Source organism: Mizuhopecten yessoensis, unplaced genomic scaffold, assembly GCF_002113885.1.
Source record: "Mizuhopecten yessoensis strain PY_sf001 unplaced genomic scaffold, ASM211388v2 scaffold4373_2, whole genome shotgun sequence".
NCBI lineage: Eukaryota > Metazoa > Mollusca > Bivalvia > Pectinida > Pectinidae > Mizuhopecten > Mizuhopecten yessoensis.
Window position 1 is genome coordinate 396,079 of NW_018405514.1, and position 17,339 is coordinate 413,417.

The window sequence follows — 17,339 nt, forward strand, 5'->3', positions numbered from 1 at the left end:
TGAGTGGTGACATTACCTGTAAGTGGTGATATTACCTGTAAGTGGTGACATTACCTATGAGTGGTGACATTACCTGTAAGTGGTGACATTACCTGTGAGTGGTGACATTACCTATGAATGGTGACATTACCTATGAATGGTGACATTACCTGTAAATGGTGACATTACCTGTAAATGTTGACATTACCTGTAAATGGTATGGCTGTTGTGGTGGTACTTGATGGTAGATTCTCTTCCATGGTGCACATCACCCCGACATCCTCACCATGGTTACAGTTGTGTGTGCCCCAGTTTAGCTCGGGACAATCCCACAGAGTAGTCTCCTCCCCCGTACAAGCCACATCATCCAGCCAAATCTGACCCTCCCCTTGTCCATAACTGGCAGTATCCATTTTCATTCCATTTCTAAACAGTAAAATTGCATCATAAGACAGCTTGACTAAAGGCGTTTTGACCACTCAATATAAATAACACCTAAAAACCAAAATCTGAGGTGAAGGAATAAAGTAGTTTAATTATGATAGAGGAAATTTCAGATAATTACTTTCATTTGACAGTTTTTTAAACTGCTCTGTCATATCAAATAGAGCCAAAAAGCAGGAATATTTAAAATTTTCAAAAGATATTTAACATTTAACTTTTAAAAGCACTGATCTCCTACTGATGTTAAGCCACTTTACTTTAGTAGGCCTACCACATGTACTGCAGTAAAGATTAAATACAACAACTTTTTATGTTCTTCAAATAAAGTCATTTGGATCTCAGGAAAAATTGACACCAGTTTAGAAAATATTAACCCAATACTGTAATGACTTAAATGATGAGTTTCTTCATAAAATAGCATGACCTTACATGTATCCCAGAGTTCTACACACGACTTGTGCATCTCCGTTTTCGAAAGAGTCGTCACAAACTGTCCCGTTGATACCAGTGTGCTCTATCAGGATGCGCCCCTCATGTGGTCCAGTTCCTCCCACCAGTCTCACAATGTCTGTAAAATCAGCGAAATATCTTTCCTAAACTTTGATGTTTTGATCGGTAACTGTAAACATGCATGCAATAGAACACTTCAACCTCTGCGCATCAGTGATATCATTTAATCTGTATACGTTACAATTACTGATAAACATGACAGCTTTCCATAGCATGCATGAATAGGGATTTTTCACACCTCAGACAGGGATATCCCACGTGATACCCTAGGCTAGATTTTTCTATCTCATCCGATCTGTCTGGCACCTTTCCATGACTTTTCGCGTAATTTTAAAACGGTGATGTATTCATTTCTGTTCTTATCTGTTTGATCGATACATCAAAACAGTAAATGCACCTTGAGGTAACTCATACTACTCTGTATAAAAGACAACCTTTAAAGTGAGTTTGTCTTTTCACATATTTGCTAGTACAGTACTTAATGTTAAAGAAATAGCACCAATCATTGCAATATGAGAAAGATCTGTTAAATTCTTCCTGTGGCCATCTTGTTTTCTTTATCCCTCCAGTACTTTCTGATAAAAAGCGCTAACAAACTTGAACTCTCAAATTCAAGATGGCTGGCTGTCAGCCATCTTGGTTTTGTGATCATTCCCAAAAAACGATATGCATAACTAGGGACCATGGGGAACCTTCATGAGGAATTTGAGAAAGATCCCTCCAGTCCTTTCTGATAAATAGCGCAAACAAACTTTACCTCTCAAATTAAAGATGGCTGGCTGTTGGCCATCTTGGTTGTGTGATCATTCCCAAAAAACCGATATGCATAACTAGGGACAATGGGGAACCCCTTCATGTGAAATATGAGAAATATCCCTCGGGCACTTTCTGATAAATAGCGCTAACAAACTTTAACTCTCAAATTGAAGATGGCTGGCTGTCGGCCATCTTGGTTTTGTGATTAGTCCCAAAAAACAATATTCATAACTAGGGACCATGGGAAACCTTCATGGGAAAGTTGAGAAAGATCCCTCCAGTACTTTATGATAAATAGCGCTAACAAGAATTGTTTAAGGACGAACGGAATGACAGACAGATCACGGACCACTGACCACAGTTGCGGGGCGATTTGAATAGCCCACCATTAGATGATGGTGGGCTAAAAAAATATGTTACATGATCTTAGCCCCCCGCCGCCTGAGATAACCCGATCTCACTCAGTTACAGGTAACAGGTTTTAGTAATCATATTTATTGTTGATCATAATTAAATAATTTCAAATTAGCATGGAAATATCTAAAATATTATTTATCACCACTAAAACATTACCACCACTAATTAAAGAACATGTACAGTATTGGCACACTCAATACATTGAAAAGGTACACAAAATTACAACCATTGATTAAACTTAGGTTATTCTAATATATTAGGTAATTAGGAGACCTTATAAATCACATCAAACAAGAAAACATATATATATGAGGTTATTTTACCTGTCTCTCATTCAAATGTAAAGAAATAAACGGGTGTACCTGGTTTTGGTGTGGTGGACACTGGTACTTCATTGGTGCATGTGATCCCAACATCCTCACCATGGTTACAGTTGTGTACCCCCCAGCCGTTGTGTGCACACTCCCACAGTGTGTTCTCCTCTCCCGTACATTCTAAGTTATCAAGCCAGATCTCACCGTCACCACGGTTAAATGTGCCCTGGTCAACAGGAGTTCCATCTCTGTTATACAAACAAAATCACATTTTAAAAAAGACATTTTTTTTGTTTCAAAGTTTCTTTAAGCCATATTCTGTACAATTTTTTAAATCAGGAACATGTAAATTGAATCCTTGCATTTGCATTTTTTTTTCTACCTTTGTGCTTGAATATATACATTTTTAAATTACCAATAAGTAAAGTATTTAGTCTTCAACTTGATGTAGCTCCTCAGATTTAAGATGTGAAACTTAAAGCTTCAGCCTGTTTGACAACAAACCTATAGACACTGAAATGAATGATTTACTGAAATCCTACCTAAATCCCAGCATTCTACATATTATCCCTGCTTCTACTGCATCAAATCCATCATCACACACGGTTCCTGCTACACCACCATGGTGGACGACAACCGTGCCTTCATAGGGACCTGTCCCTCCAACCAGGCTCATCGTGTCTACAGCAAACGAGACATTATCACATTTTTTAGACACCACTATTTTTCAGAATGGTTCCTTATATCTTGGAAACCAATGATCAGAAACTGAATTCCTTGTGTTATACTGCTGAATTAATTTTTGATTATCTCACGATTTTTTCGTGAACAATGTATACAGTAGGGAGCAAACTTAACTTGGTAGCCTAGTGCACTAGAGAATTGACAAGGAATTTTACTTACCTACTATTTCAGTGGTGGTAGTAAGATGTTGCAAACATTTTACACCGACATCTTCACCATGGTTGCAGTTATGGACTCCCCACTCAACACCACCACAGTCAAATATACTGGACTCTGTGCCGTCACAATCCAAGTCATCTAACCAGATCTCACCTACACCAGGACCAAAATACTCTGTGGCCACAACATAACCATCCCTATAACAGAGGTTACAGGACAACCAATCTCACCTGCATAGTATTGTCCTTATGGTAAAAGGGTTGACAATACAGCTACAAACTGATATGTCTGACAAAGGTGGGAACATCATGTTGCCATCATTACGGTAATTCCTCTATGTATCAAATGAACACTTTATCTGAATATTTTTTTTATCTTCCAATGTTTCTAGATGATATTTCTGAGAAATCTTGATCTTCAACCTTTTATTTATCATAAACAAAGCATTATCATATCCTATAACTGTTCCTTAATATCTTATGACTATTCCATAATGGAGTGTATGGGGAAGGCGGGAGGCACTTGTATTAATATATGATGGGTGGTGGGGTTAAAACCAGATCTGCCTACCGCTCCTTGCATTAAATCACTTTCAAGATTTTATGGGTGGGGGTATCTCTGAAAAAAAATGTCACACCACCCAACTATAGTTAATTCTGTAACAGTCCTAAAAGGATTACTCACCATCCTCCCATATGTTAACTATCGATCAACAACACTCAATCATCCTATATCTGTATAATTTGTCATCCTATACATGTATCCTAAAATCCTCATCATCACCTCCTACATTTACAATCCCACACCTAACATCATCCTGTATTACCTATATCCTAACATCAACCTGTCCTTTCTGTATCCTAACATCAACCTGTCCTTTCTGTATCCTAACATCAACCTGTCCTACCTGTATTCTAACATCAACCTGTCCTACATGTACCCTAACACCAACCTGTCCTACCTGTCACTAACATCAACCTGTCCTTTCTGTATCCTAACATCAAGATGTCCTACCTGTATCTTAACATCAACCTGTCCTACCTGTATCCTAACATCAACCTGTATTACTTGTATCCTAAAATCACCCTGTATTACCTGTATCCTAACATCACCCTGTATTATCTGTATCCTAACATCACCCTGTCCTACCTGTATCCTAACATCACCCTGTCCTACCTGTATCCTAACATCACCCTGTATCACTTATATCCTAACATCACCTTGTATTACCTGTATCCTAACATCACCCTGTATTACCTGTATCCTAACATCACCCTGTATTACCTGTATCTTAACATCAACTTGTATTTCCTGTATCCTAACATCACCCTGTATTACCTGTATCCTAACATCACCCTGTATTACCTGTATCCTAACATCCTACAGAGGACTCCTGCTTCAACATCTTCAAATCCATCATCACACACAGTACCATAGACGTTGTTATGGAGAATCTGTAACCGACCTTCATGTGGGCCTTCTCCTCTCACCAGCATGATACTATCTAGATAAAACCGAAGGTAATCATAACCCTCGAACAATTGATGCAGAATTTAGGGCTGCTTTTTTCATGAAAAAGTATTTTATTTCTGTGTTATTGTTCTGAAACTTTATCCAATATTTTTTGCAAAAGAATAAAGATACATGAAATTGTATAAATATTTCTACTCAATATCTTTTGAAATGGACCTATTGGACTTAGAAAACCAGGAGAATTTATGCTTTAATATAGAGAGCCCTTTCTCGATAAGCATACCTATGTCCTGAGGTGGGCGTGTGGAAGGCGGGTCAGTGGGGCGGCGGGTACTGGTGATTGACTCCTGGTCACATTCCACACTTACATCCTCTTCATGGCTACAGTCATGTTCCCCCCACCCCCCGTTATCACAGTCAAGCAGACTTTTCTCTGTCCCCTCACAGTTCACATTGTCTAGCCAGATCTGGCCAGACCCAGGACTGTAGTCATCAACAACCATCCCTCCACTGCAACAAAAATACATAATGGTATTGAACATATAACTTGTAACTGAGATGACCTGAAAGCTATTTAAAAGATATGATTATAAACAAGTGACCAAGGATTTTGACAATATTATTTGCTTGCCTTTTTTGTAAACAGTGGTCAGACTAGAAATAGAAGTGTTTTGTTATCATTTAAAACGGATATTCTGAAATTTTCTAATTTCTCAAATTGAATAGAAATTATTCATGACATCATTATTCACGTTGAGTATGTGACAAATGAAACAGCCTATTCATCACATGTGATGCAAAGTAAAATATGTTCCACCCTGTGGCAGTGTATATCTCATTTTATTGAAACTTGTTAAACACAAATACCTGTGAAGTTATCCTGGTTTTTTTTTATACTTTTTTTAAATGTAAAATTCTGGTGTAGATTATTTCTATTTGAAGAGACATCAATCAAATTATATATATATATATATAAAAGAATCTGAATGTTCTAATGTCTCAAACTTAAAAAAGCCAAGGTTATTTGATTTTTTTTTCTTTTTCACAAGGGTGTCTAAAATGATAGACTTACATGTATGATAAAATGGTCATCAGAATCAATTTGATATATTCTTTAACTTCAATGTTTTAATTTGAAATAAAGCCTGCTCTTTAATGATATATCAAATTTAAACTTGTATCCTATAGATCCTATATACCTGAACCCAAGCATACTGCACACAACTCTGGCATCAGTCTCCCCGAAATTGTCATCACATACAGTTCCGTTGATGCCATCGTAATTGACCTGGACCCGTCCTGAATGTGGCCCTGGTCCTCCCACCAAGTATACTGTGTCAACTGGAACAGTTTCCCCAATTTAGAGGTGAACAAATTTTAGGAGAACAACTTCAAGCAGTCGTTTGTTATCTCAAACTATCTGACCTGTTACAACACTTTTATGAAATTGACTGAAAAAGATATTGTCACGATTTTTTGTGAAAAAGATTTATGTAAACACTAAAACAGTTCTTTAAAATTTGAAGAGATTTTCGTATTTATCATTTTCTGAACAAGATATCTGGTTCACATACATTTGAGTGAACTAACCTAGGTTGTGTTCCTCTGTACAGCGCACACCTACATCTTCTGAGTGAGCACAGTTGTGACTAGTACTGTAGGTACAGTTGGACAGTGACCTTTCTGTACCGTCACATCTCACATCGTCCAATACAATGTCGCCAGTACCCTCCCCAAACATGTCCAAGTTTACTATCACTCCTCTGTAAGGTCAAGAGTCAAAATAATGTCAGATGAGCTTAACAAATCAGACTTCTGGTGGTTATAGAAAGACAGTTTTTTTTTTTTTATTTAAATGGCAAAAGATTTGACATTGTAATTAACAAAGTTTCACATTTACATTTCTTTGTACATTTATCATGCTAGAGAAAGTTCGCTTTTGCAAATTGTTTTTTTGACACACTTTTGAGCTTTATTAATCCAACCAAACATAATCCAGTCTGTCTTGTATATAAGCATCTCACTGACCCACCAACATTACTTTATCAAGAATGGTGACTGGATTATCCATGATGGTGACTGGATTATCAATGATAGTGACTGGATGATCAATGATAGTGACTGGATTATCAATGATAGTGACTGGATTATCAATGAAGGTGACTGGATTATCAATGACGGTGACTGGATTATCAATGAAGGTGACTGGATTATCAATGATGGTGACTGGATTATCAATAATAGTGACTGTATTATCAATGACGGTGACTGGATTATCAATGAAGGTGACTGAATTGACTGGATTATCAATGATGGTGTACTCTTACACTGGGAATCCAAGCATCCGACAGACAACAGTGGCAGCATTGTCATCAAATAGGTCATCACACACTGTTCCTCGAGTCCCCCCTACAGTAGCCACCAGGCGACCCTCCATGTCAGTACCATCCTCCAACTCCACTTGTATTGCTAGGGAGGACAAACAGGTGGTCAGTATAGGCTCACTTTAGTGGTAAGGGAGGACAGACAGGAGGTCAGTATAGGGTCACTCTAGATATGGTTAGGAAGGACAGACAGGTGGTCAGGATAGGGTCACTCTAAATATGGTTAGGGAAGATAGATAGGAGGTCAGTATAGGGTCACTCTAGATATGGTTAGGAAGGACAGACAGGAGGTCAGTATAGGGTCACTCTAGATATGGTTAGGAAGGACAGACAGGTGGTCAGTATAGGGTCACTCTCGATATGGTTAGGGAGAATAGACAGTTGGTCAGTGTGGGGTCAGTCTAGATATGGTTAGGGAGGACAGACAGGTGGTTAGTATAGGTTCACTCTAGATATGGTTAGGGAGGACAGACAGGCGGTCAGTATAGGGTCACTCTAGATATGGTTAGGAAGGACAGACAGGTGGTCAGTATAGGGTCACTCTCGATATGGTTAGGGAGAATAGACAGTTGGTCAGTGTGGGGTCAGTCTAGATATGGTTAGGGAGGACAGACAGGTGGTTAGTATAGGTTCACTCTAGATATGGTTAGGGAGGACAGACAGGCGGTCAGTATAGGGTCACTCTAGATATGGTTAGGAAGGACAGACAGGTGGTCAGGATAGGGTCACTCTAGATATGGTTAGGGAGGACAGACAGGCGGTCAGTATAGGGTCACTCTAGATATGGTTAGGAAGGACAGACAGGTGGTCAGGATAGGGTCACTCTAAATATGGTTAGGGAAGATAGATAGGTGGGCAGTATAGGGTCACTCTAGATATGGTTAGGGAGAATAGACAGTTGGTCAGTATAGGGTCAGTCTAGATATGGTTAGGAAGGACAGACAGGTGGTCAGGATAGGGTCACTCTAAATATGGTTAGGGAAGATAGATAGGTGGACAGTATAGGGTCACTCTAGATATGGCTAGGGAGGACAGACAGGTGGTCAGTATAGGGTCACCCTAGATATGGTTAGGGAGGACAGACAGGTGGTTAGTATAGGTTCACTCTAGATATGGTTAGGGAGGACAGACAGGCGGTCAGTATAGGGTCACTCTAGATATGGTTAGGAAGGACAGACAGGTGGTCAGGATAGGGTCACTCTAAATATGGTTAGGGAAGATAGATAGGAGGTCAGTATAGGGTCACTCTAGATATGGTTAGGAAGGACAGACAGGTGGTCAGGATAGGGTCACTCTAAATATGGTTAGGGAAGATAGATAGGAGGTCAGTATAGGGTCACTCTAGATATGGTTAGGAAGGACAGACAGGTGGTCAGGATAGGGTCACTCTAGATATGGTTAGGGAGGACAGACAGATGGTCAGTATAGGGTCACTCTAGATATGGTTAGGGAGAATAGACAGGTGGTCAGTATAGGGTCAGTCTAGATATGGTTAGGAAGGACAGACAGGTGGTCAGGATAGGGTCACTCTAAATATGGTTAGGGAAGATAGATAGGAGGTCAGTATAGGGTCACTCTAGATATGGTTAGGAAGGACAGACAGGAGGTCAGTATAGGGTCACTCTAAATATGGTTAGGGAAGATAGATAGGTGGTCAGTATAGGGTCACTCTAGATATGGCTAGGGAGGACAGACAGGAGGTCAGTATAAGGTCACTCTAAACTATCACCATCACTGGAAGGTTCAAACTATAACTACTGATTGCAGAATACAGTTAAGGGATTGTGGTTGCCTTAGGTGTGTTAGTTAGTTAAATAACTGTATGTATGTAGTATATTTACTTAATTCAGGTGTAGAAGTTGTTGGAGCCTGTAGGAGACATAATACGCCTGCATCTTCGTCATGGTTGCAGTTATGTGTCCCCCAGGCTTTACGTCTACAATCAGCCAGCGACTCCTCCTCCCCGGTACATTCCACATCGTCCATCCAGATTACACCCTTCCCTGCGCCATAAGTTTCCTTTTTGGCCAGACCACCAGACCTGTCAGTTGTGTTTACAAATCATGATATATACTAGTGTAACAGGAAAGAGAATAGTGTGCTTCCAACGGGGATCAAACCCTCGATCTCAAGGTTCACAGTCGGACGCTCTACCACTGAGCTAAAGGGAAATTCCCTCTAGCTCAAAGCTAGAAGGCGACCTTAATCCCATTAAAATCAAAACCTGCCACACTACTCCCTGCTAACCAAAATTTTTCAAAAGAGAAAACAAAGATATCTTACTGAAATCCCAGCATTCTACAGACCACACTGGCGTCACTGTCGTCCCAGAGGTCATCACATATTGAGCCTGCCACTCCGTTCAAGGTGACCTCAACACGTCCATTTCTTTCTGAAGTGCCTCCAACCAAAGTTACTTGTGGAACTGTACAAATGTCAGAAATTATCATTATAACATCAAATTGTCTCCAGACTGTCTGTCCAATACTTACCAGTCTACCAATACATACCATAATCTACCAATACTTACCACAGTCTACCAATACATACCACAGTCTACCAGTACATTTCAGGTCTACCAAAGCTTACCACAGTCTACCAATACATACCACAGTCTACCAAAGCTTACCACAGTCTACCAATACATACCACAGTCTACCAATACTTACCAGTCTACCAATACATACCATAGTCTACCAATACTTACCACAGTCTACCAATACATACCACAGTCTACCAAAGCTTACCACAGTCTACCAATATATTCCACAGTCTACCAATACATACCACAGTCTCCCAGTACATACCAGTCTTCCAGTACATACCACATTTTACCATACATACGACAGTCTACCATACATACCACATCTACCAGTATATACCACAGTCTACCAATACTTACCACAGTCCTGTTCATCAGTCTGATCTCCACAGTCATCTTCACCGTTACACACCAGGGAGGCTGTAATACACTTCTCTGACTTAGTACAGCTGAACTCCCCACTCACACAAACTGAGGAATAGAAGAGACTTTTAGTGAAGCCTTTCAGAGTTTAACACCAATGACATGAGTTACGGAATGTGATATGTTCCAACTACGCAACCCTCTAAAGAAATATAATTTATCATACATTGTATTTGGGATATTCAATGTAATCTTTTATGATGTATACATATGAATTCACTATGTTTTGTTTTACTTATTCCCTCAAGTGGGCTGGTTTTTTACCAATTCCCCTTAGTGTATTAGTTTTTGACCAATTTTCCTTGGTGTATTCGTTTTTTTACCAATTCACCTTTGTATGTTAGTTTTTTTACCAATTCCCTCTGATGTGGTATTTACTTACTGATGCCCTCTATTGTGTTTTATTAATTACCAATGCCCTCTAATGTAATGTGTACTTACCAATGTCCTCTGATGTGATGTGTACTTACTTACCAATGCCCTCTGATGAGGTGTGTATTTACCAATGCCCTCTGATGTAATATGTGCTTACCAATGCCCTCTGATATAATATGAGCTTACCAATGCCCTCTGATGTAATATGTGCTTACCAATGCCTGCTGATGTGATGTGTGCTTACCATTGCCCACTTATGTGATGTGTGCTTACCAATGCCCTCTGATAATATATGTACTCACCAATGCCCTCTGATGTGATGTTTACTTACCATTGCCCTCTGATGTGATGTGTATTTACCAATGCCCGCTGATGTGATGTGTAGTTACCAATGCCCTCTGATGTAATATGTACTTACCAATGCCCTCTGATGAGATGTGTATTTACCAATACCCTCTGATGTAATATGTACTTACCAATGCCTTCTGATGAGATGTGTACTTACCAATGCCCTCTGATGAGATGTGTACTTATCAATGCCCTCTGATGGGATGTGTACTTACCAATGCCCTCTGATGTGATGTGTGCTTACCAATGCCCTCTGATGTAACATGTGCTTACCAATGCCCTCTGATGTGATGTGTGCTTACCAATGCCCTCTGATGTAACATGTGCTTACCAATGCTCTCTGATGTGATGTGTATTTACCTATGCCCTCTGCTGTGATGTGTACTTACCAATGCCCTCTGATGTGATGTGTACTTACCGATGCCCTTTCCTGAGTTGCACTCCACTCCTGCTACTTCATAATGTTTACAGTTGTGTTCCTTCCACCTCGGCTTAGAACAGTCTTCAATTGTTGTTTCATTTCCAACACAACCAACATCATCCAACAGGAAATTTCCATTGCCTGACCCAAACTCTGACATGTGGATGGCCCTATTAGCATCACTGTTTAACAAACCAATCAGCTGTACAGCATTACTACATTAAATCATCACAGATCTCAATCCAATCCATTCCAAAATAATCAGCACATTTCTCTTCCTTTTTTTTTTATAATACAGACATTGCCCAATGTATGGCATTTTTTTTTATTTAGATCATTAAAAAAACACCACCTTTAATAAACAGATATTTCAAGTATCTTAAAAGATGACCTTTAAGATGTTCTCAATGATGGGCTAGCATCATGAGTATGACATTGAACAAGTTTGTTCTCTAGCTTCCCAAGGATGACCTTTAACTATCAGGTATTTCAAAGATAATCTTAAAGACTGTTTTCTGCAAATTTGGAGGTAATTTTGGAAACATTAATTATCTGTATATCATGCCCATTGTTACTAGTGACCTCAAACTAGTGTGAAATAATCTAAGTGACTGTAGTTATAACTGTGTTGAAGATGTTGAACAGTCAATCATGATATTAATTAATAACCTTAATTAGTACATATATGTCATTCTCGACTTTGAGATAGAATTTTACGGATTCGTTGATGCCTTTATAAAAAGGTTTTGCTCCACACTTGAATAATTCCTTTGTAATTTACTTACACACATATTTACGGTAATTAAAAGGGTCTTGAATTTCTATAACTTACTTATACCCCAGCATCCGACAGATAACCCTGGCATCGTTGATGTCCCACTTGTCATCACAGATCACACCCCACTCTCCCTTGTAGCGGATCTCCACCCGACCGGAGTGTTCCTTGTCTCCATCTACCATCCTCACCTCCAGTGGCTGCCCCGCCCCACCACCACCGGCCCCACTGTCAGGCGTAGTCTCTGGGATATCACAAAACAGAACAGTTACAAAATGGGATTTATACACTACCACGGCAAGTAATCCATAGTCTTACTGAAGGATGTATCCATTGTGGTATTGTTTTCAGACTTCAGAGACTAAACAAAAGTAACTAAATATGTTATTTATACTAAACAAAAGTAACTAAATATGTTATTTAGACTTAAAAAGTAACTTAATATACAACCCAGGATACATCAACATGGTAAGTTTGGTGAAGATATGGAACTATATTTATGTACTCTCTGGACAAACCGCAGTATTAGAATGTTTCTCTCAAGCTGTTCTTTATTTGATTTTATTTCACATAGATACATGTACAGCATCATACTGATTGGCATGTGAATGTATTTTATGTGTCAGTATGTTAGTTAGCATGTGTACATTTTCATGCTTGTTAAGTAACCACCAGATTTACCAATACTTCACATTAAGTTTAACAGTAGCAATATTTATACTTTGTTTATAAGCACTTAGATGGCTATCCACATGACAGGCTGATGTTGTATATAATTATACATGCATGAAGAAATATTGGGTATAACTTACGTTCACAGTTCCCATTGTTTTCATCACTAAAATCCCCACAATCGTCTACACTGTTACACAGGAGTTGGTTGTCAATACAACGTCCATTACCGCACAGAAACATGTTGTAGCAGTCAGCTGAAAAATAACATGTACTGCTAGACCCGCCTGCTGAAACTCTCAGAAAATATTTCATTATTGAAGAATACTACCTTTTTCAGAGATTTAAAACTTCCATAAAATACTGATCTCTGTGTTTTCTGATATAAAAATTTATCAATCCTAATGTTTAGGGGAAATATAAACTAGAACTGAAAGCCAAAGGCTAACTAATACCCCCGCTCCTATATAAACCATAACTGTAAGCTAAAGGCTTACTAAGGCAAAGCATTGCAAAGCAATATAGTCTCCCACCAGTAATGATTTCTTTTTGGCTGAGCTGTACACTTATTTAAGTATATATGTCACTCACATACTTCCTGTACTCCCTCTCAATGCCACAACATACTTGCAAACGGAATTTTGTTAGCCCAGATGAACTATTTTGCTAAATTCGTCCTAGTAGTAAAGGAAGAGATGACAGGACAAAGATTTTTAACAAAGGGACATAACTCCTTAAAAAGGATTGAAATGAAAAAAATACTACACTGATGCACGACATCAGGGGATTATTAGTATATCTGTAAACTTTCATTGAAATTGGCCTAGTAGTTTAGGAGGTAGACAAAGTTTTTTTCTCAACAAAGGGCCATAACTCCTTTTAAAAGGGTCGGAATGAAAAAGTACTTCTTGGATGCACAACGTCAAGGGACAGTTGCCATATTTGTAAACTTTCTTCAAAATTGGCCCAGTAGATTAGGAGAAGTTGTCAGGACAACAATTTTTCAACAAAGGGCCATAACTCCATAAAAGGGTTTGAAAAATATACCTGGATGAACAACTTTAGGTGGAAGTTATCATATCTGATATATTCCGTTGAAATTGGGAGCAAAGTGTTGGAAGAGTTGTATGGAGAAGTATTTTTCAACAAAGGGACATTACTTCAGGTGGTAGTTATCATATCTGGAAACTTTTGTTGAAATGGATCAATAACTTTAGAAGGAGTTGTCCGGACAAAAAGTTTCAGGAATTTTTAACAAAGGGCCATTACTTCGTTCAAAAGGGTTAGAAAGAAAAAAAAATGCCTGGATGCACAACTTCAGGTGGTATTTATCATATGTGGAAAGTTTGGTTGAAATTGGCCCATTACTTTAGAAGAAGTTGTCCGGACAAACTTTTTCTACAGACAGACAGACAAACAGACAGACAAGCTAATTCCAGTATAACCCTCCTAACTTCGTTGCGGGGGGTACAATAATTAGATCCATGGGAACAACACAAGTTTAGATTGTTCGAATAAAATGTTATCTTTTGTGCAACTTATTCATAATTTAACCTAATAATAATCTCACTTTTATCATCTTTCATGTTACACTTACACATGCCAAAACTATGCCAAAAAGGTTCAGAATATGGCCATTTAACAAAACCTTTTTGAAAGAGCTTTATAAGCATATCTGCGACATGATTTTTAGGTGGATGGTCTGTTTCAGTCGCACAAAAATCCTGGTAATTTTTTTCCAGATACATGTATCAGTTTACATATATGCAACAAGTTACCTGTTTGTGATGATAATTCATAGAAGTCGTATTCAGTGGATGGTTCTACGTCAGTGTCTATGGCGACATGTGTGTTGACGTCAGTGAGGAAGCATGACCGCATCTCTCTGTTATAGCTGAAGGAACGACACACGAACTCTCTTGTCTCCAGACACTTCATGGCACACTGTCAACAGCAACACTACTGTAACCTCCACATACTTCGTGGATAAGTATCTTAGAGAGTTTCTTAATTCATTCTAATGTTCTATTATCACAACTAATAGTTAATAAGGCCGTATCGCCAGTAATTCAGATTCCATAGTTCCTGAGAAACATTTCATAATTTCAAATTTTTATTTCTAAAATGTGTTTGTATGAATTTTTTCTTGTATAATTTTATATACTGTACTCATGTATTGAAATAAAATAGTTTGAAAACAAAGATAAATAACTTTTACCTTTTCTATAGGAATATGTAAGTAATCTTCCAATCTAGTAGCATTCAAAATAGTATCTGCATACTTTTCAAACTGCGGAACCTTGTATTCTGTACAAAGTAGAACACATCAAACACATGAATCTTTTTCATAAGGCAATCTTATTATAATACAATACAACAAGAGTATTGTCTTAGGGATCTAGAACTGCTATCTGGATTACTCCACATTTGGAAACAGTCCTACCTGATTTACACAGCCAGTCTTTAACTCAGCATAAAGACTGAATCAGTCTGCTGTCAAACGTAAATAATCTTTCAAACATCCAGTTTTGTTCACTGTATTTAAAGTGAAAATATGTTTTTTATATTGTTAATACTTTTATTGTGGAATCAAAGTTGTATTGACTAAGAGTTCATCTGTCCGTTTAATATCTCAGCATTTTCTCCAAGCATTTAGTTCATTTCTAAAACGTTTATACAATCAAGATCACAACTGTCATGCAGTCAATTAAAGTTAAGTTAAAAAAACCTACGCACATCTATATGTGCCTTCCCTCCTGTTCAAATCACTACAGATGCCTGATCAAAGCTCTAACAGAAAGAGCAATACCTCTGTAGGAAGAAATAGTATTAGTCTTCCTGATACACCTGTAAAATTACCTATGGGAGTTTTAATTCTACAACACACCCTTACAATTACCAATGAGAGTGGTAAATTCTAAACACCCCCTTACAATTAACAATGAGAGTGGTAAATTCTACAACACACCCTTACAATTACCAATGAGAGTGGTAAATTCTACAACACACCCTTACAATTACCAATGAGAGTGGTAAATTCTACGATGTGCCCGTACAACTATAGTTGTCCGAGAGCATCTCATCTGTGAAGAGATACAATACAGATGTGGGACGTCTGATACCAGTATACAACCAGGATATCACTTTGTTACAGGGGGACGTGAAACAAAACGTTTGACAATAAAAAGGAAAGATAGTAGATGAATTCCCTTTCAAAAAGGACAGATTTCACTCAATGAAAAATGATTAATTAACATAGACGGTCAAGCCAGCACTAATCAAATGTCATTAAGACATGTTTGTGAGACTGCATGTAATTGGCTGAGATCTATTGATGTGACTTACCACAATTTTCTTCATCCTCACCACCAGTGCAGTCATTTTCTCCATCACACTGAAAAGTATCTGGTATACACCTGTAAGTACCCATATACACCTGTAAGTACCCATATACATATGTAAGTACCCATATATACCTGTAAGTACATGTACCCATATACACCTGTAAGAACTCATATACACCTGTAAGTACCCATATACACCTGTAAGTACCCATATACACCTGTAAGTACCCATATACATCTGTAAGTACCCATATGCACATGTAAGTACCCATATACACATGTAAGTACCCATATACACATGTAAGTACCCATATACAACTGTAAGTACCCATATATACCTTTAAGTACCCATATACACCTGTAAGTACCCATATACACCTTAAAGTACCCATATACACCTGTAAATACCCATATACACATGTAAGTACCCATATACACCTGTAAGTACCCATATACACCTGTAAGTACCCATATACACAAAAGTCATATTTCTGGAACATCTTGATATCAATCAAACGTTGGCATCTTATGATGGTGTCATGCTATTTTAGCTTGGAGAAAAAGCATCAAAACAACACTGATCCAAATAGCTCTATGAACACAATTTCCTCTGGTAGTGTTTTAAATGATATTGCAGTGAATATAATACTATTTCTGTACACACCCAAAGTATAAACATCAGACAGGAAATCTAACATGACATCTTATTCTACTTACCTGGCCTTGCTTTCAGTGAAGCAAAAGAAAGTCCCCTCTGGACACTCTGACAGAACTGTTAATGATAAAAGTGTCACTATTATCAAGTATCAAGTATAATTGTATGCAATACTGCAGATGTTGGAATACAGAAAAAAACAACAACTTAGTTTTGATAAAATATTTTTGTATAGCAAAATCTTCTGGCTAGAAACATTGATGGTTGATACCTGGTTGTTCAGTGGTAGAGTTGACCTGGTCAGTCTGGACATCAGCACAAAGTGGAACTGGACAGTATCCAAACTCTTTCCTACCCACATTGGTCCAGCACCAGGGCTTGGCAGACTTGTCAGGGTTACGACACAAGTTGTGGTCACCCAGACCCTAGTAAACAAAAGTGGAAGTGGAAGTGTAGTCTTACACATGTACAGAGGTATAACACCTGTATATAGGTACAGGGAGGATAGTGATTGTCTAACACCTGTATACAGGTACAGGGAGGATAGTGACTTCTAACACCTGTATACAGGTACAGGGAGGATAGTGACTGTCTAACATCTGTG

The 17,339-nt window shown here is 38.3% G+C and overlaps 1 protein-coding gene across 2 annotated transcripts in view; it reads right to left on the reverse strand.

Annotated features, from left to right (window-relative positions):
* The window catches only part of LOC110448899 (deleted in malignant brain tumors 1 protein-like), a 45,549-nt gene that overhangs the window by 19,249 nt on the left and 8,961 nt on the right, over window positions 1–17,339 (reverse strand). For both annotated transcript variants that reach the window (XM_021495390.1, XM_021495391.1), the window contains exons 11-31: window positions 17,007–17,160; window positions 16,798–16,852; window positions 16,082–16,152; window positions 14,955–15,043; window positions 14,515–14,680; window positions 12,877–12,993; window positions 12,122–12,308; window positions 11,287–11,471; window positions 10,083–10,193; window positions 9,464–9,605; window positions 9,022–9,221; window positions 7,124–7,265; window positions 6,387–6,559; window positions 5,996–6,137; window positions 5,080–5,306; window positions 4,689–4,827; window positions 3,324–3,520; window positions 2,963–3,101; window positions 2,469–2,668; window positions 853–991; window positions 188–405 (exon numbers count right to left, since the gene is read on the reverse strand). In XM_021495390.1, the coding sequence (XP_021351065.1) occupies window positions 188–405; window positions 853–991; window positions 2,469–2,668; window positions 2,963–3,101; window positions 3,324–3,520; window positions 4,689–4,827; window positions 5,080–5,306; window positions 5,996–6,137; window positions 6,387–6,559; window positions 7,124–7,265; window positions 9,022–9,221; window positions 9,464–9,605; window positions 10,083–10,193; window positions 11,287–11,471; window positions 12,122–12,308; window positions 12,877–12,993; window positions 14,515–14,680; window positions 14,955–15,043; window positions 16,082–16,152; window positions 16,798–16,852; window positions 17,007–17,160 (3,193 nt within the window). The remainder of the gene's footprint in view (window positions 1–187; window positions 406–852; window positions 992–2,468; window positions 2,669–2,962; window positions 3,102–3,323; window positions 3,521–4,688; window positions 4,828–5,079; window positions 5,307–5,995; window positions 6,138–6,386; window positions 6,560–7,123; window positions 7,266–9,021; window positions 9,222–9,463; window positions 9,606–10,082; window positions 10,194–11,286; window positions 11,472–12,121; window positions 12,309–12,876; window positions 12,994–14,514; window positions 14,681–14,954; window positions 15,044–16,081; window positions 16,153–16,797; window positions 16,853–17,006; window positions 17,161–17,339) is intronic.